General features: G+C 33.5%; 3 protein-coding genes across 5 annotated transcripts; all 3 read left to right on the top strand.

The window, feature by feature from the left end:
* Positions 1 to 2,813: 2,813 nt before the first annotated feature.
* On the top strand, positions 2,814 to 6,120 carry LOC121757072 (probable pectin methylesterase CGR2). The gene is made up of 7 exons (XM_042152560.1): positions 2,814 to 2,938; positions 3,662 to 3,800; positions 4,011 to 4,050; positions 4,204 to 4,245; positions 4,696 to 5,070; positions 5,354 to 5,409; positions 5,742 to 6,120. The coding sequence occupies exons 2-7, from the start codon at positions 3,681 to 3,683 to the stop codon at positions 5,838 to 5,840; spliced, it is 732 nt and encodes a 243-aa protein (XP_042008494.1). The 5' UTR covers positions 2,814 to 2,938; positions 3,662 to 3,680; the 3' UTR covers positions 5,841 to 6,120.
* A 575-nt stretch (positions 6,121 to 6,695) lies between these two features.
* On the top strand, positions 6,696 to 10,059 carry LOC121757071 (protein trichome birefringence-like 13). 3 transcript variants are annotated; one of them, XM_042152559.1, is made up of 5 exons: positions 6,696 to 7,297; positions 7,590 to 7,763; positions 8,632 to 8,751; positions 9,323 to 9,443; positions 9,623 to 10,059. In XM_042152559.1, the coding sequence occupies exons 1-4, from the start codon at positions 6,889 to 6,891 to the stop codon at positions 9,352 to 9,354; spliced, it is 735 nt and encodes a 244-aa protein (XP_042008493.1). In that variant the 5' UTR covers positions 6,696 to 6,888; the 3' UTR covers positions 9,355 to 9,443; positions 9,623 to 10,059. The 3 variants fall into 3 exon arrangements, with proteins under 3 accessions (XP_042008493.1, XP_042008492.1, XP_042008491.1); XM_042152558.1 differs by having other exon boundaries at positions 9,658 to 10,059; XM_042152557.1 differs by having other exon boundaries at positions 6,697 to 7,297; positions 9,592 to 10,059.
* Positions 10,060 to 12,471: 2,412 nt separating this feature from the next.
* Positions 12,472 to 13,113, top strand: LOC121757074 (pathogenesis-related leaf protein 4-like). Its single transcript, XM_042152561.1, has one exon. It carries the CDS (start codon positions 12,498 to 12,500, stop codon positions 12,969 to 12,971), a length of 474 nt encoding a protein of 157 aa, XP_042008495.1. The 5' UTR covers positions 12,472 to 12,497; the 3' UTR covers positions 12,972 to 13,113.
* The last annotated feature ends 6,276 nt before the right edge of the window (positions 13,114 to 19,389 follow it).

Consider the following 19,389-nt stretch of genomic DNA (forward strand, 5'->3'; position numbering starts at 1 on the left):
AGCATTTTCTTAAAAGAGTTTTAAAATTGAATTTTCATTTTTCTTTTTTTTTGCTAAATAAATATTCAATGGAATTTCCAATACTAATTGATCTTGTTGTGATTTTTTGGTTTAATACGAAACAATTAATAAGTCATTCACAAACAGGCTAAAATATTAAATGAATTGTTACATTAATTTGTTATAAAGTTAAATTTCTATCATATGAAATGATATTGTATTTGTATAGTTCTTTTAAAAATTAAAAACAAACTTTTAATGTCTACTCATAGTAGTTAGTTCATGAAAAATGGATTGAGAAATAATTGTCGATTCAAAGCATCACAGTTTAAATATTTTAAATGTTTCAGAAAACAGAGCTCGCAAATTTAACACTGTTTAAATATTAGAATCAAACAATGTTTTAAATTATTTTATTTCAATTCAATATTAATTCAATTAAGTTAGATTTATTACTATATTAAATTATATTAAAAAAAATTGAATTGTAATTTGGTTCCCGGTTAGGAACCGGTCGTTTCGGTTAGAACCAGAACCGGTTTTATATAAAAAGTTAGAACCGGTTTCGGAACCTGGAACCGGTTTTCCGGTTCCAGGTTCCTCAATTAACCGGCCGGTTCTGGTTCTAGTTAACCGAGAACCGGGGAACCGTTTAAGCACCCATATGCGGATGAATATCTTTTGAGAAAGATTATCATTTTTATTGAAATTTGTTTAGTACTTTTAGTTTTATTTTCAAATAAAATTCCTTGTATCATTTGGAGGCACAAAAATAATTACGTTTATGTTAAATAATACTCCCTCCGTCCCTGAAAATTTGTCACCTATTTCCTTTTTCGTCCGTCCCTAAAAATTTGTCACATTTCACTTTTACCATTTTTGGTAGTGGACCCTACATTCCACTAACTCATTCACACTCACATTTTATTATAAAACTAATATATAAAAGTAGACCCACATGCCACCAACTTTTTCAACCCACTTTCTATTACATTTATTAAAAACCGTGCCGGGTCAAATGATGACGAATTTTGGGGGATGGAGGGAGTAAAACAGATCTTTCCAAGAAGCTCAGAGATTATATCGAGACACGCTAGGACCAACATGCACAATAGAAATAAATTCGGCAAGTCAGATTATTATCAAATGGAAGAGTGTGCTTGGACGATGGATGAGAGAAATTTCACAAGGATCACAACTTGAACTTTGGAGACTTCTTGACTTTCCATTTGGTTAAACACAATAATTTCTTCTTGAGAATGTTTGATGATACATGATGTGCTAAGCTAAAGTATTCCAACAACAATCGGGTAAGTAATTACAATAAATTCAACTTTGCCAATCAAAATTTTAATACTCCATGTTTTAATCACTCCTTTATAGTTTTATTTGGACAAGAAACCGATAACGCATCATCTTCACAATCTATTGTTTCACCATCTTTCAAATCAACCAGGACAATATCAAACTGAAGAAGTTTGGTAAGAATTTATATTTTTACTTTATATATCTATTTGATAATGATCGTGTTAATTTTATTTATAAATTGAACAATCAAAATTGATAAATTAATGTAATCAACATTATAGAACATTATAGCACATGCCAATCCAATTTTGGTGGGCACATGACATGGGAGAGACAGAGACCTTGAAGTAGCAGTTTTGGAATTTCAAAACAAAAGATGGCACACAATGTTGAAGAAGGATGAGGACAGAGTTACAATCTACATAGGATGGTCTAATTTCTACAGTGAAAGCTCAATAAAAGTTGGAATGAAATTGCAGTTTGAGTTGATAAGCAGCACCAGTACAATCAGATTCAAAGTTACTGTGGCCGAGGTAAATTTTAATTACTCCATAATTTAATATTTTAACTATATACAACAATATTTCTTTGATTGATGAATAAAAAAATAATCTTGGACTATATCTTATGCAGTGAATGACACAAGGAAAAACATGGAATATTTTGAAGAATCCCCTTGATCAAGGCAAGCTGTTTTGATAAGCTAGTTAGCGGAATATAGGGTTCATTTACCAAATATAATAAAAATGAAATGAGATATTTATTGGTAGACGGACGAAAAAGGAAAAATGAGACATTTAATAGCAGACGGATGGAGTACTAGGACCCAAATATTAAAGTGTAACGAGACAAAGCTATTGTATTAGAAAAGAGCCCATTTATGCCAAGCTTTGGCCCATTTAGCACAATGAGTCGCATGATAATTTTATTAAAAATCATTTGTACCTCCCTCATCCAATTCAAAGTTAAAAAAAACCAAAATTTGATCAAATGTAGACATTTTATGCCTTATTCATTCATCAATTTCAATATTTCATGCAAAAAGAACAAAATACAAATATAATTCAAAGACGGAGATAGATATATATTCAATCCAAATAAATAACAATAATCCATATAGCAAATATGGTCCATATTTAAAGTAATACATTTACAGCTCATAATATTATCTGTTTTATTTAAATATTTCATAGGCAAATAATAAAGTAACATGCTATGTGAATGAAAAATCGGATTTAGGCTTCAACCGACAGTTCAATAGTCTAAATAAAATAAGTCTAATTTATTGAAATTTGATTGATGTTTCATTATCACAAAAATAAATACATAATTTTAATAAATTAGTATTGCAATAGGCTACATCTTAAGTACATATTTAAAATAAAAAAATGTTTAGCCCTAACTTAAAAATATTTGTAATTTCCAATCTAATTTATTCGAAATCATAGTATAAAATTTTTGTAATTATATACGTCTCCATCTTGTCATTTAATAAGTGCAAAAAGGAAATATGTTAAGAAAATAAGATAAATGCAGCTGTTCTACTAAGAGCGCTTTTCCACTCGAATCCGAGCAGATCTAGATCCCAAATCCAGTTCGTGCGCTCCCATCTTTAGATTTTTCGCACTAGGTTGCTTCCTCGCTGAATTATGTATCTTTTCCCGTTTACATTGATCATTTCATCGTATGTTTTTGAGTTAAATTGTGCATTTTCTGCGGGTTTATGGCTTCGTTTTTGTTGATTGGTGATTGTTGCTTTGTTGGTGGTTGATTGTGTGAAATTGAGCTGTAGAGAAGTGCGTTTGACTGAAAGATTAGGGGTTTCATGTGTCAATGCGATTTACCCGCCATTTGATGGGCTTGAACTAGCTGATCTTTTTTAGTAGTTTGAATTTACTTGACTTGGTGTTTTGGGTTTGAGATTCTTGTGAAAAAATTGATGTGCTTATAAAGCGGATGCTAAATCAATCATATCAGTTGATGCAATTTGTGTTAGTTCATCAGTAGATGAAAATGCCCAATTTGCCTTTTTTGAGCTTTTCTGATGGATATCATTGATGTAGAACTGCAAGTTTGCAACTTGCAAACTTTGAGCTTCAACGTGCTAGCATCGGCTGAGTTTTCATAGATGACCTCTAGGAATATACATGTTTTTATGATTGATCTTGAATTGAAAGAAGCTGATAATTTCTCGTTGGTTTTCTTGTTTATCTGTTGACATGCTGATTTGGTGGATAGTTTGTGTGTTTATGTGGTTGAGATCATGTCTGGTAGGATTCTAGTAGTTAAATGCTTCAGTATTTCTGGTCAAAGAGTTGGACTTATTTTCTTGTGCTCTTGATCCAATTCCTAGCAGATCATTATATCTGCAAATGGCATCAAGGAGACCCAATGCTTCCCGCCGCTTTGCAGACAGTGGTGTTCCCTTCATGGGTGCATTGCATCACAAGTCTCGTCCATCTCCTCTATTATCTATAGGACTCGTTGTGGTGGTAAATACTGTGCCTTTTTACCTTTTATATTACTCTCATACTGTGGGTTTTTTATTAAACTTCTGCACACTGCTTAACAAGGATGTCACCGTCCGTGTCTTCCCATTCTACTTCTCATAAGAGCTGTCCTGCATTGATTGTCGTGTCTGTAACTGTAACTTTTGATTTCACTCGAGAAAATTGATGACTTACTTTTCTGCATATTTTTAGGGAGCACTGCTCATTGTTGGGTATATGTATCATGGTTCAGGTTAGTTACTGATCTGTTTGGACTTCAAATACACATCCTATTGATAGAGTTTTGACATTCAATGATTGTTACCGTTGCATTTGATAATCCTTGAAGTATTTGGTACAAATTTCTTTCTTGGTGTTATTTGACTTCGCAATTGCTTCCTGACAGGTGGCAGGAGTAGTGATATTGCTGCTTTGAATCGACTTGAGGGTAACTGCCGATAACTGAAGCTCACACCTCTTTTAGTTATAGGAAATTATTTTTTTATTCCTCCCCTTTTCCTTTATTTGTTATAAAGGCAACTTTTTGTGATTTTGCTGTCTGTGCGTGCCTAAGGATTAATATCATATCCGCGTAACCAAATGAAGACATCTTTATATAAACACTATATCGACTTCTCTCTCTAACAAAAAGTAGTCAGTCGCTGTTAGTACATCAATGGGTAATTGGGTACTTAAGTTTAATTGAATTCATACATAACAATATCCATATTTGTATTGCAATAATTTTAGCTGCACTTATTTATTTTCCATTACTTTGTATCTGCTCGGATTATTCTTGGCACACTACTTGGTGTTTGTCAGTTCTTTTGCGTGGGTTCATATTCAGACAAATCACCTCTGGTATGATGATTGTTCTTGTGTTTATTTGTTCCTACAGGTGGGGTTTCCTGTACTGCAGAACTTCAAAGATTGATACCTATCCTTAAGAAATCATATGGTGACAGCATGCGGAAGGTACTACATGTAGGCCCAGAAACATGCTCAGTAGTATCTCAAATATTAAAAGAAGACGACACTGAAGCCTGGGGTGTAGAGCCATATGAATTAGATGACGCTGATGCCAACTGCAAGAGTCTTGTGAGCAAGGGCGTTGTACGTGTAGCTGATATTAAGTTTCCCCTCCCGTACAAGCCCAAGTCATTTTCTCTCGTGGTTGTGTCAGATGCATTGGATTACCTGTCACCGAAATATCTTAATAAGACTGTCCCAGATTTAGCACGGGTGGCATCTGATGGCTTAGTTATTTTATCTGGTAATTCCTCAGAGATCTTGGTTCCGATTTCTTTTGATGAGTCTTTTAACCAAATTCTCTCACCCTCAGAAACTTGGCATTAGCTCTTTTAGCCTAATGATAGTACATGGTAGTGAGTCCTAACAATTCTTGTATTTTCCAGCTGTTAGTCATTTCTCCATTTACCATGCCGAAGTTTTATTTTTCCACAAGTTTAGGCTTTTAGTAGAAAAACATGGCATTAGTGCCTGCTCTGCCCCATGTTGCTTCGCAGTCGAGCTTTACCAATTTCATGTGAATGCAGGTTATCCAGGCCATCAAAGAGCTAAATTGGCAGAGCTGTCCAAATTTGGACGTCCTGTAAGTATAAAATTGTCTCTTTTACATGTAATTCTTCACTTGGAAATTTTGAGTTCGACTTTTACTCTCGCTCCCCTGACCCACCCACCCACCCACCCTCACACACGCACATACGCCATAGGATGCTTGTAGAATGATGGTGGTGGATCACAACTCAACTTAGTGGGAGCGTAGGGGCTGATCACAACTTATTATTCTTTCGCTAAGCAAATATATTTAGATTGGAAGTTTTGGTTTCCAGTTACTGTGATGATGGATTCACAGGGTGTCATGAAAACATAGTAAAGCGAAAAATGAGTCGTTCAATGAGCAAGTGGGTGTTTGTTGTGCAGGCCAAGTTCCGGAGCTCATCATGGTGGATTAGGTTTTTCATCCAAACCAGCTTAGAAGAGAATGAAGCTGCACACAAGAAATTCGAACAGGCGCGATGAAGCAATCTTACAAGCCTGACTGCCAAGTTTTCCACCTTAAACCCTTGCAGTGATGGAACCAATCTAGCATGCCTGCTTGTTAGTTCTTACACTGTTAAGTTATTGTGTGTTGAATCTGTTGTACTATACACACACCAGGCATTGATATACTGTATTCAAAATTTTGTTCATGTTTATTAGTATCCATACAAAATTGTACCATGTTCTTTAGGTGGACTTGGGAACTCAAATGTACTTTCTCATGTTCACTTAAGAAAGAAATTAATTAATGTTTTGCAAATGTTTTGGCTGTTTCTCATTTTAATGTGTTTATAGCCAGTATAGTCTTATAGAAACAGCATATTTTCATCTGGAAAGTGAAATTACTAGAATTTACAAATAATAGTACTCTATTAAGTCTATTTATCTGCAAATTTTGAAAGTTTTGATTGCAAACCAAAATTGAGGCGAAGCTCGTGCATAATAAACCAACTAACTATTTTAAATTCTTTTGTGGTTATTTTAATAATTTTAAGTTAAAATTACAAAATTTTAAATATATTAGTATTATTTAATTGGTTAATTTTTTTTAGAGTTCTGTTAAAATGTTTTAATTTTAAAAGAAATGCTATTAAGTAGTTTGTGAAATGCTTCGTTAGATCTCAACGTAAAATGTCTGGCTCCGTCACTTGCTATAACATTATAGCATTCTAATGAAAATAAACACTTCTTGCACATTGAAATCAACCCCAAAATATGCCGCTAAATGAATCCACTATGCCAAGGAGTGGAGTCTCAATGATAACCAATTAATTACTAATAATTGGAAATTATAAACTTTTAATTTAGGATTAAAAAATTAATTAATAAATCATAATCGGTGGTTTATAAACTTCTAAGATTACAATCAACTTATAACCGCGAACTAAACTTAAGTGAAAGTAAAGTATTTAATAATTATGTTTTCAGCAAAATAAATTAATTAGGAAAAATGGTGTCGGTTAATCCACGTCACACACATCACAGTGCGTGCTAATGTGCGCCGGCGCAGCGCTCGCGCTCACAAGCCATGGCCGCTAGAGCACCGCATCACAGCTCGAAGAAGCTCGTTCCTTCCAATTCTTCACTCGCACCCCGCGCCCTTATCTCTCTCCTCTGCGCCATCTCTCTCTACTTCTGCTTCTCTCTCTTCCGGAGGGATGCGCCGCCACCGCCGCTGTTATTCCATCCAGCGGTGCCTGCGAAGAGCAGTGGTAGCTGCAACTACTCGGAAGGGTGCTGGATCTATGATCAATCAATCAGATCTCCACCGCGCTACGACCACACCTGCAAGGAGATATTCAAAGGATGGAATTGCATCGCAGGTAACAAATCGAACGCCGTCGACATCCTCAGGTGGCGGTGGAAACCTCGCGGCTGCGATATGCCTCCGTTTGATCCGTGGAGATTCCTCGAGCAATTCAGAGACACAAGCATTGGTGAGCGCATCTCTGAATTAAGTGAATTGGCAGTGTAATGTATTTTCAGTTGGGGATTTGGAATAACTCTGTGTTGGTATGCATTTGGTTACACTAAATTGGAGATCTTTGATTAGATAAAAGATTTTAATTTGAGCAGTAGTAGCTAAGTTAATTGTTTTTCCGCTTTAAAATTTTCCAACTCCATAATGAAAAATTCATATCAGCATGTGCGTTTCTTTTTCTCTTACTAATTGTGTTCCGTGTAAAAATTAGTGCTGTTTGTAGCTCTTATGGATTTTTGACAGTGCAGGTTTTGTTGGGGACTCCTTGAATAGGAACATGTTTGTTTCTCTTTTTTGTGCATTGAGAAAAGTTTCTGCCGAGCTGAAAAAGTGGCGGCCTGCTGGAGCTGATCGTGGTTTTACATTCCTTAAGTACAACCTAACTATTGCATATCATCAGACGAATCTTCTGGCTCGATATGGTAGTTAAGCTAAGTAAAATAACTTGAGTCGTGACCCCCCCCCCGATGATGTAGCTACATTGTGTTGCCTTATCTCCCCAGGAGAACACCACTCACACACTGACACGGTCACACGATGTTGATGCTGTACTTGAGAAGACATGCTGTGTATGGAGCTAATTATGTTGATAAGATTATAGGTGCCTAAAGTTTGAATCTTGATATTATGTTAGGAGGTCACCTATATGTCACTCGGATAGGGTTGCTTTGGGAACTGGAAACATATAACTCGATCGTTTCTTCTTATAGAATTGTAAAATCTTCTAACTTATATCTTACATTTAATTTAAATGTCTGGTAAGGAAAGTGAATAAAATTAGATGAAAGTCAATCACCTTACTTTCTACTTGTTTGATAATCTTAAATTTTTTGATTGAAGGTCGGCAATGTAGTCAGAAACTTGAATAAAAAACTGAACACTAGTGAAGATTATTGAGTTTACATACACAAACCGAAAAAATATAGAGTTTTACTCTTAAGATGTTTGTGAACCTGTTGATTGTTTGAATTCTCTTTCTTTATACCCTGTATTTTTAAATGCAGACTGTCTCTTGCGTATAGCCATTCAATTATGATTTGCCACTTTCTTTTCAGAATAGCTATTGAAAACTGGTTCAGAGGTTTTCCTTTTTCTTGCATCGAGGAGCAGGGAGCTTATGATTCATGTGATTATTTTAACTATGAAGAACTCCTGCTCTTTCATCCTCTTATATATTATGTACATCTGTTAATGTGTTTTTCTGTATGCTTACAATAGCCATGACACATCAATAGCAATTTCACATTTTCACTACATTGTATGTTCTGTACCTTGACAATGCGGTACCAGTGGTATACTCGAGTCACTTGGTTATAAGGATGGCTATAGAATTGATGTTGATGTACCAGATGGGAGTTGGGCTGCCGCTCCACATTTCCACGACATACTCATTTTCAATACAGGGCACTGGTAATTCATGTTTGTGTGCTTTTATTGAGTAGACTTCTCCAGTATTAGATTAGTGATGTAACTTGCAGAAGGCTTTATCTTCTTAAAACTGGGACCTATTACTCTCATTGCATGAAACTCTTTCTCACTTGCGCTGAAGCCCTTCCCGGCCTAGTGAAGTAGTTATTTGAATCAAATCAATATATGTATTGCTATTTGAAATTTTGAATGCTCTATTGAGCCCTCATATTCCTTACGCAATAAATATATTTGAACGCAAGTGATGGCTCTAATCATCCTTTGCATGTATATAGTTTTTTTGGTATAGATTATTGATAAATATAATCATCCTTTACTGCCAGATATCAAATACACATTAATTACATCTTTTGCTGAGTTACTGATAAATATATTTGAACGCTAGTGATGGCTCTAAACCCTGACAGGATAAAGTACTTTTTGAATGCTATAACATCATCCTTTGCATGTATATTGTTTTTTTGGTATGAAATTCAGCATCATACTTTTTTTTCCATCATATATGAGATTATAATTCATAGGTTTTCATTGGTTTTTCTGCTTAATTCTTTAGGTGGTGGGCTCCTTCAAAGTTTGATCCTGTGAAAACACCAATGCTCTTCTTTGAGAAGGGAGTACCTGTGACTCCTCCACTTACACCTAATGCTGGGCTTGATATGGTGTTACGACACATGGTATAACTCTCTGCTTCTCTTCCTCAGATGCTCAATTTTGAAGAAATGAATCCATTTTCATTCAAGCTCTACTCAAAAGTTATTTTTTTGAATAGTAATTATGTTTTTTTTCAGTACTAGCTAGTTCATTATTATTTCCAATCTTTAGGTTATCTTGCTTCATTCATCCTTATTGCAAGATTCATGCCTGCGATGTAAACGGGCATCTATACAGGGCCCTTGAAGGTTCAAAATTCCAAATATTGGAGATAACCCGGATGAGTGAGTTCAGGGCTGATGCCCACCCATCCACTGCTGGTGGGAAAAGGCACGACGATTGTATGCACTGGTGCTTACCGGGGCTCACCGATACTTGGAATGACTTGTTCATAGCACACTTGAACAACATCAAAGTTAGGAATTGATCAATCCGAATCCTATTTATTTTACATTTTCTTTTCTAGTTGATTTTTATGAGATTTGACTCAAACTTCTCAAGATTTTGTTTGTGTTTACTATTTTCACTTAGGTTTGAGATTTGGCTTTTTAGGATTTAGGAGCATGTAATTTTACGATCATTATAGAACTAATCAGCCATGAAGTTTTATTGTAAACTAATAAATGCATTATTGAGCTAGACTTTTATGATTTATCTATACAATCCTAAAAGTTCGTGTGATTGTAATTTTATTAGAAGATATGCATTATTTTTGTCGTGTTATCTTTAAATATGGTGATATTATTTAAATCAAATAAAATTATCATAAAAATTTCCACAGAAAAAAAAATCAAAATTTCCAAAGAAAAATCCAAGTCTGATTTTCCTCCATCCATTTTTTCTAATTTCCTACTCTCACTGTAATTTAGTTTTGATGAGAAAATTCAGATATACCATATTCCATAAAGTTAGGCCGTTGGGAAGAATTATATATACTTTACTTACTTCACCTAACAAATTCTGCTAAAATTAATGCCGTGTCATTCAAGAATGTGGACATCTTGAGCTATAAGACTCCTCATTTTAGTAATTCTAATAATTTATTCAAACAACAATAAAAAATGGTTAATCTTACTAATTTAACACCTATTTCTTAATAATAATATAACTAGCTCTAGCCAAATACACAAATTATACTCTCCCCTTTTGTCCTAACTCTCCCTGTCTAAGACAAAATGAACGAAGAAATAAATTACTTTTATTATTCTCTCCACTTAACACGATTATATAGTCTCACGACTGCTATACTTTCCACACCCGCTTCTCTCTCTGTCTCTCTTTCCCATCTTCTGTTACGTACAATTCTCTCTCATGAAAAAGAAATTTCATGAAGAAGTCATGTGCATAACGTTAGCTGAAAATGAGATGTTTCTCTACATATTGAAAAAGAAATTGCAAGAAGTTATATATCGTCAAAGATTTAATAAAATGGTTACAAAATTCTGCAATAATTCGAGATAAGAACATTTCCACAAACATTACATAAATATTCTCCAACAAAATATGTAACTATTAACTATTGCGGGTTTGAAGTTGTTAAATGAGCAATAAACTATTTAGGATATACATTGGATTTGGGACTTCTGCAGAGAGAGAATAATAAAATTGCTATTATTATTATTTTTTATTTAATAAACATCTATCGATGAAATTTCCCACATTTTGGATCGTAGTTACTGTGTGGTCCATTAATTTCCTCAATTACGTCATGTCGATGACAACACTATCATAAATTCCACATAGAAAAAAAAATAGTAATCCACTTGGAAAAATCTTTCAATTATTTTTTTAGTTTCATTCTTTACTAATGATGCAACATTCGATTCGAAATTACAGTTTGCTTTGATTGTAGTTCCTAATAGAGGTGCCCACGATTCCGGTTTTGGAAATTGCCGAACCGGACCCGTTTCGGGGTTCCGGTTCCGGTTCCGAACCGTCGGTTTTTCACGGTTCCGAACTGCTGGTTTTCGGCGGTTTTGGCTCGGTTTCCCGATTTTCTAGCGGTTGTTTTGCGGTTCCGGCAGGTTGCGGTTCAGAAATTTTTGAACCTGAATCGAACACGGTTCAAAAATTGGCGGTTTCAGTTCGGATAAATTCTCACGGTTCCAGTTGGGAACCGTAACCACCGTAACCGTAAACCTTGGGCACCTTTAGTTCCTAACATCGAACAAAACCAAACCACGAACACCCTTATTTATAATGTAGCATAATGATTAAATTATACATATGTAAACACGTACATTTGATATACAATAATTAGGTTAACTAAAAAGATTAGTTCAATTTTATTAAATACTCCTATGAAAACAGATTCACAATATTAAATGTAACGTGAAATGTTGAAGATTAATGGTTTTTCTGCATAGCACAAAGTCTACTATATAAGTACCAATAGAGTGAATTGTTGAAGATGATCTTAGAAATATTGCATATTAATGTCAAGAAGTCTAAGTCGACTAAACCCTCGATTATCACACTTATTTAGCTATTGACAAGAAAATTCGCTTGGTTTTTTTGAATATTTGTTTCATTAATTACAGGATAAGAGATGAGAATCAAACTAAATTTATCTCAAACTTAATTATTTCACATTATAATTAGGACATTGTGATTACTAGTTTTCAACTCTACAATTTCGAGATAGCAAGAAGTCACAAATTTGAATCACCCGGTTCAATTACCTCTATTTATTTTGTAAAATTACTTATGGAATTTCCTATTGGAGTCTCAACGAATTAATAAAAATCAAACAACCACAATACAACACACAACAACGCCTAACGATCCCATATAGCAAAAACTAAACCATAGTCCCAAATGAGCTTCGCCTATCCGAACATAATATCGTAAACTAAACCATAGTCCTAACGGCAACGAGTAACGTAGGTTGCATACTTTCATGTAAATGATATTTGTAGCCACATGGGCTTATTCCATTACAATAATTTTCATGGTTGATTAGTCACAATTTTAAGACATACCAAAATTCTCACACACTATTACCACTATTTCTCTATAAATACCCTCCCTCCATACACATTTTGTACACCAATTACACATTTTGAACATCAATCAAAATGGAAATATTCCTCTTCTTCCTTGCCCTAACAACCTTACAAGGTTTGTGCCTAGGCCAAAACTCACCACAAGACTTCCTCGATGCTCACAATAGTGCTCGGGCTGAAGTCGGTGTGGGCCCCATGACGTGGGACGAAAGTGTGGCGAATTTCGCACGAGACTACGTGAACTCTAAGCTGGGAGACTGCAACATGGTCCACTCTGGCAATAGCCAATACGGTGAAAACCTTGCCCAGGGCTCGGGTGATTTCACCGGCCGTGCAGCCGTGGACTTGTGGGTGGGTGAGAAGGCTAACTATAACTACGATTCGAACTCATGTGCTGAAGGCCAGGTGTGTGGCCACTACACTCAGGTGGTGTGGCGCAACTCCAACCAACTAGGCTGCGCTAGGGCTCAGTGCAGCAACGGCTGGTGGTTCATTTCGTGCAACTACGCTCCACCGGGCAACTACGTCGGACAAAGTCCGTATTGAACGGACACATCTTAATAAAATCAATAGGGTCAATTTTAAATTACAATAGTACTAATTAAATAAGTGACCCTATATTTCAATCATGTTATGTTGTGAAACTTATTAATGTTTGTATGAATAAGATGATCTTCATCTCGTGCTAGTTCAATTATTTTGAAATGTGATCTAAGGATGTGACTTTATGATTATAATTATTCTTTTCTATGATATTTTTCCTTCAGAATAGGAAATTAATTCTTGAGAATTGGCAATTATAATAATGCTATGGGGAATTGAGAAGAAGAAATTAAAGATAACAAAATTCTCCCATATAACTAGATAACACCCCTTGTCGTCAAACTATGCAGAATTAGCATTAATTTAAATTGGAATTATGTTTATATTGGAAATGTCACACGTAACAACGGTGACAAATACCATGACACAATTTTGGAGTGGTTGATATCAATAGAACTAAACGCAGAGGAAGAAAGGAATAAGATTTTTTTTTACTTTAATTAAAACTGCAATTCCACAAATTAAGTTAAAAATATTAAGAAACTACGTTGCTTGACGTCGTCTTCTTCGAGAAATCCTTCAGATCGGGGTGGCACTTGTGTAGTCAAAAAATAGGCTTCGGTTGCCGCGGTTTAGAGAGACTATATCTATTGATTATTATACGTTTCATTAAAAATATATGATTTTTCCAGACTCCAAATTGAGGTTAATGTTACTCAAAAATGTACCTACAATTTTTTTAATGGACAATTTATCAACGGTAGATTTAATATTTATATTAAGTTTTTTATTACAATTTTTGGCTATGATTGGACAAGTTCATTGCTACCATAAATGTTTGGCTATTATTTATGCTCTTGTTACGGTATATTCATTAGCTTTGGTGTTTTGTTTTATGCTTATAGTTGGCTGTGGAAGATTGAGAAACACATGCAAACTAGTCTCCTGCAATTGAGAAACATATGTTGAACAATGTGTAATTAGTGTACTACCTTAAATTACAGTTGTAACAAAGTTATTTTAAAAAAGGTTATAGTGACGAGTCCATTTTTCCAGCTATTATTGATCTATATAATCGAAAATCGACTAACTTTTTGTGGATAAAAATGAATTCCACAAGAACTTCCAACCACAATGTGTGTAAAACGGCATTAGTATAGTTTCCAAAAATAAAGCAGTGATATAACTTCTATACGAGAATTCTTTTTGTACAAATAAATTATTTTATTTGTAACTTTCAAATAAAATTGGCCACCCATCCCTTTTAAAATGTAGCATGATGTAAATTATATGTAAGCACATGTGGTGTACAATAATTATTGTAACGTGATATGTAGGGTTGATTGTTGAAGATTAACTTATAGTAGTATGAGATTACTATGTATTTTAATTTCTCTAGATACCGGAAAGTCTACTAGTATATGTAAATTTGTAACGCAAATATAGAGTGAATTGTTGGAGATGTTCCTGCAAATATTTCATCTTAAAGTTAATAGTTAATTAAATACTTATGTATCAAGACGTCTAAGTCGACTAATTAAACCTTCTGTTCTTCCAACAATGTATCACACTTATTTAGCTATTGACAAGAAAATTTGCATGTTTATTTTGAAAAATTGTGTCATGGATTAGAGGACGATTAAGAGATGAAAAATCAAACTAAGTTTATCTCAAACTTAATTATTTCACATTATTACGTGAAGAGTAGTTTTCAACTCTACATTTTTAGCTAGTATTAGAAAACTAGCAAGAAGTCACAAATTTGAATCACCCGCCTTAATGACCTTTATTGTTCCATTAATCACTATTTTGAAGTTTTAGTAAAAGAGAAATTTCTATATATTTAAGGACAAATAAAAAAAATCATAAATTTTGATCAAATTATGATCAATTTCACAATTTTCGCTCCAATAACATGCTGAAATGGTGAGATGTTACAAATGAAAATGTCGAGAATTGGCGAGTAGGGTCCACCAAAAGTGGTGACAATATATGTACAAAGTAGTAGTAATAAAAAATACATTAAAAATAATAGAGAAGCTAATAAATGATAAGAACCGAACTAATAAACACCATACACGAAAACATTACACAACAATTTTAGACCCACGGATGTATCCAGGGACGAAGCCACGTTTGGGGGTGGGGGGCCACTGGGCCCCCCAGATTTTGAAATTATTAGTATATATATTATACATTCCAAAACAAAGTATGAGTAGTAGCTCAGTGGTAGATTTTCTTGCCTTGGCATCCAGGAGATATGAGATCGATTCTCGTGAACAACAATCATTATTCTATCAATACATATGTATTTTTTGTCCAGTCATTAATTTTTATTTTCTTTCTAGTTTATATTTCATGAATGGTTTTATTTCTTTTATTGTTATCTCTTTTAATTTTCTACCAATCTATTTAATTTTTTTCCTTTTGATTTACTATAATACATCTCCTGTAGTATAATATTTTTGCTAATGTAATAATTTTATCTTTTCGTTTCTTGTACATCCAAGATATCTACTGTATTTAATTTCTCTTATAAAATATTATTTGATTCTCTATTAAACATTTTTTTATCTTTATTATTTCTTAATCACTTGTAAACATTTTAATGCATTTTTAAAAATTTCTGGTCATTCTAATCTATTAAATCGATTTAATTTTTTCTACTAATTTTTAAAATAAAAGACGACTAAAACTTTGCTTAAATAATTGAAATATTTTTTGCAAAATAATATATATTGCAAAAGTTGAAATAAATTATCCATATAATATAAATATATAAGAACTTCCATTTTTATAGTATATAATTAAGTATATTAAAAATACAGATATAAATTGTGACTAAAAGATCAAATGAATTTTGAATGTCTAAATTGATATACAGATATAAATTGTGACTAAAAGATCAAATGAATTTGAATGTCTAAATTGATATAACTATTTATCGTTCCACTCATATTGCAACTGTTTACAGGTATATTGAAGTCGACATAAAAAATAGCTCACAATTATAAACAGTTTTTGGACCCCCCAGGCAAAATATCCTGGCTTCGTCTCTGGATGTATCAATCTTATTTTTAAGCTTAAATAATTTATAGTAAGATATTTGAAATTTTGAATGATCATAGTTAACTCATCCAAAATAACAAAAGAGAAGACCGGAATATAGCCATTCAAACCTAATTAATGACAACGTAGTTACGTAGGTTGCATAATTTCATGTACTCTGATATTTGTTCATTAATTAGGCACATAGAAATATTCCACTATACAATAATAATCATATTTGAAATGTCCACAAGTATACACAAATCGATGACATTTTCCAGATTTACCAAAAACCTCATACATTATTTCTCTATAAATACTCACCATCTAACACATTTTTTGTACACCAATTAATCAAATGAAAATATTCCTCTTATTCCTTGCCTAACAACCCTACAAAGTTTGTGCCTAGGGAAAACTCACCACAAGACTACCTCAATGCTCACAATAGTGCCCGAGCTCTAGTCGGAGTGGAGCCATGACGTGGACCCAAAACGTGGCGAATTTTGCACGAGCCTACGTGAACTCTAGGCTCAGAGATTGCAACATGGTCCACTCTGGCAATAGCAATACGGTGAGAACCTGCCAAGGGCTCGGGTGATTTCACCGGCCGTGCAGCTGTGAACTTGGGGTGGGTGAAAACCTAACTACAACTACGTTCGAACTCATGTGTTGGAGGGTAGTGCCTCCACTACACTCAGGTGGTGTGGCGCAACTCAACCGACTAGGCTGCGCTAGGGCACGGTGCGACAACGGCTGGTGGTTCATTTCGTGCAACTACGCCCCACCGGGCAACTACGTCGACAACGTCCGTATTGAACGGACACATCTTAATTAATCAATAGGGTCAATGTTAAATTACAATAGTACTAATTAAATAAGTGGCCCTTTATATCAATCATGTTATGTTGTGGAAAGCTATTAATGTTGTATGAATAAAAATGATGTTGTGCTAGTACAATTTTGGTGATATGTGAGCTAGCTAGCGGACATGCATGGCTAATTAACGTGTGACTTTATGATCATATAATAAAATAATTAAATATGAGTAAGATCATATATAAGATTATGATCATATTTTGCCTACAAATATGAAATTATTCCATGTGGCACTTAATTATTGGAAAAATTTGATTTGTCACTTATAATAATTAATTATGTGGAATTGAGAAGAAGTAAAAGGAGAGAGTAGAAAGTCAATATAAAATTTCTAAATATAATTTGACCGTAAAATACCGTTTGAATAATATAGAGCAAGATTAGCTGCAAAAGGTTTTACTAATACAAAACATTGACACAGTTTGCTTATATATATTTCTATGGTGCTGGAAAAAAAATATTTCTATGGTGCTGGTTGCTCCATACTATGTTTTTGGTTGTGTATTTCTATGGAGTTGTCTATGAGGTTCGAACATTTTTTTTAATAAATAAAATTGCACTTAATCTATCAAATCAACACTGGAAAACATAGATGAATAATTAATTATATAATCGGTACTGTTTACTATTTTCATCAACGATGAAATACGTAGAAACCGTAATTTGATTTAAATTTATCTAAACTAATACTCTTATACATATAGAATCGCAAAATGTTCAAGATCAAATATTGCCAAGCCGCCTCTCAATTATTTCTACCTTAATTATCTATGATGTCCTTCTATGCCTAATTATTTTGACGATGCTAACGTATAACGAAGAATTAACAACTTAATTCGTACGCATTAAGAATAGTAGTACTATTAACGATGGATTGCCGACATATTTTAAAATTATAAAAATACTATAATAGTTTTCTAATTAACGACGGGTTAGGTTTTTTTTTTTAGTTTGAAATATGAAGTTTTAACGACAAAAAAGTAAAATCAATTTTTTTTCTCCCTCCATCCCACGTGAGTATGCACTTTTGGTTGGGTGTGAAATGAACCATTGATAAAGTAAAAAAGAGATAGAAAGAGAAGTTAATTAAAGTATTACTAGTGGAGAATGAGTCACATCTCATAGAGAGAAAAAAGTTTCCAAAATAGAAAGTGCATACTCTTGCAGGACGAATGAAGTATTAAATAGAAACGTAGATATTATTCGTACGTAAAATATTATACTAGAAAAAGTCGTTTTAGTACCAGCTGCATAAATTATACTATTCGTATTGTACAACAGTGAATTGTGAAAAAGAGAGAGTATATATATTAGGTTAACAATTATCTATATAATGGAATATTATTTTTGTTTCGTTCACTTTAAGTGAGCTGTGCTGTTTGGAGCAGCTCGTTTGTTGTGTGTTACGGTTTATCTCACCATTCTTCAATTGTTTGAGCATTTTTTCATTAAAAAAAATCTTTATGTGCTAATAGGTCTATTAGGGAATTTTCTATTAAAGAACCTTAAATTTTTCTACTTAAATAATTCATTGACCAAACGACAATAAATAATTCATAGTACAAAATTTGTGGAAAAATTGGAATAGAATACTGGAGAAAACAGGAATTTTCAGGAAAAGTTGAGTCTTCCACCATTTAAGGCCTACTCTCCAACGACTAGTAGACCCCATATATAATAATTAAGACCTGCGACTTAAATCGTATTTTAACTAACCACATGAATCTCAAAACGCTAAACATGCACACAGCAACTGGACTTAAATAAAACATAAATGCTTCATATTGATTAACTTTTTATGCAGTGCTATCCAAAAAAAATAGAAAAATTTGTAAATAATACAAGTTTTAATGTGCAATTGATAAAGTCTATAACTATATCCCAATTCGATTGATACTGGATTTAGAAAATACGAGACTTTTAAACATGCCACTTATAGTTAGGGATATAGTAGGGATGAAGGAATTATTTAATTTAAGTATTTCTAAGGAAATGTAGTAATACTAATTAGATCTTTAAATGCAGCATAATTTAGTTATATGCATCCATCCATGCATTTATACAATCTTTTACATATTATAACAAACGATGAAATTTTATTTTATTTAGAAACATAATAAATTAACTACACTCTTAAATTTCACCAATTTTGTGATATTTTTATTTTTTGTTCTACACATAATATTATAACTACGTACCCGTCACAAAAGATCACAATTTGGTTAAAACATTTATAATTATAGTATCACAATTCTTCCACAATTATTCAAAATTTGAACATTTTAAACAAATTATATGCTCCCCACTATAAATTCCCCTATAATTGTCCATCATTTTGCACCAATCGGCAATCACCAAGAATGAAATTCCATAAGAACTTCTCCATTAGCCATTCTTTTCTAATTGCACTAATCATCCTCCTACCTTCATCCAAGGGCCAAAACTCCCCACAAGATTACCTCGATGTCCACAACACGACACGTGTGGAGGTGGG

This window comes from Salvia splendens, chromosome 12, assembly GCF_004379255.2.
Source record: "Salvia splendens isolate huo1 chromosome 12, SspV2, whole genome shotgun sequence".
NCBI classification, from domain to species: Eukaryota; Viridiplantae; Streptophyta; class Magnoliopsida; order Lamiales; family Lamiaceae; genus Salvia; species Salvia splendens.

Coding starts and splice junctions, on each gene's coding strand:
- LOC121757072 (XM_042152560.1), top strand. CDS start 3,681: ATGGCATCAAGGAGACCCAATGCTTCCCGCCGCTTTGCAGACAGTGGT. Junction 4,051..4,203: donor GTATATGTATCATGGTTCAG/GTTAGTTACTGA, acceptor GCTTCCTGACAG/GTGGCAGGAGTAGTGATATT. Junction 5,410..5,741: donor TGTCCAAATTTGGACGTCCT/GTAAGTATAAAA, acceptor TTTGTTGTGCAG/GCCAAGTTCCGGAGCTCATC.
- LOC121757071 (XM_042152559.1), top strand. CDS start 6,889: ATGGCCGCTAGAGCACCGCATCACAGCTCGAAGAAGCTCGTTCCTTCC. Junction 7,764..8,631: donor GAATCTTCTGGCTCGATATG/GTAGTTAAGCTA, acceptor ATGCGGTACCAG/TGGTATACTCGAGTCACTTG. Junction 8,752..9,322: donor ATTTTCAATACAGGGCACTG/GTAATTCATGTT, acceptor TTAATTCTTTAG/GTGGTGGGCTCCTTCAAAGT.
- LOC121757074 (XM_042152561.1), top strand. CDS start 12,498: ATGGAAATATTCCTCTTCTTCCTTGCCCTAACAACCTTACAAGGTTTG.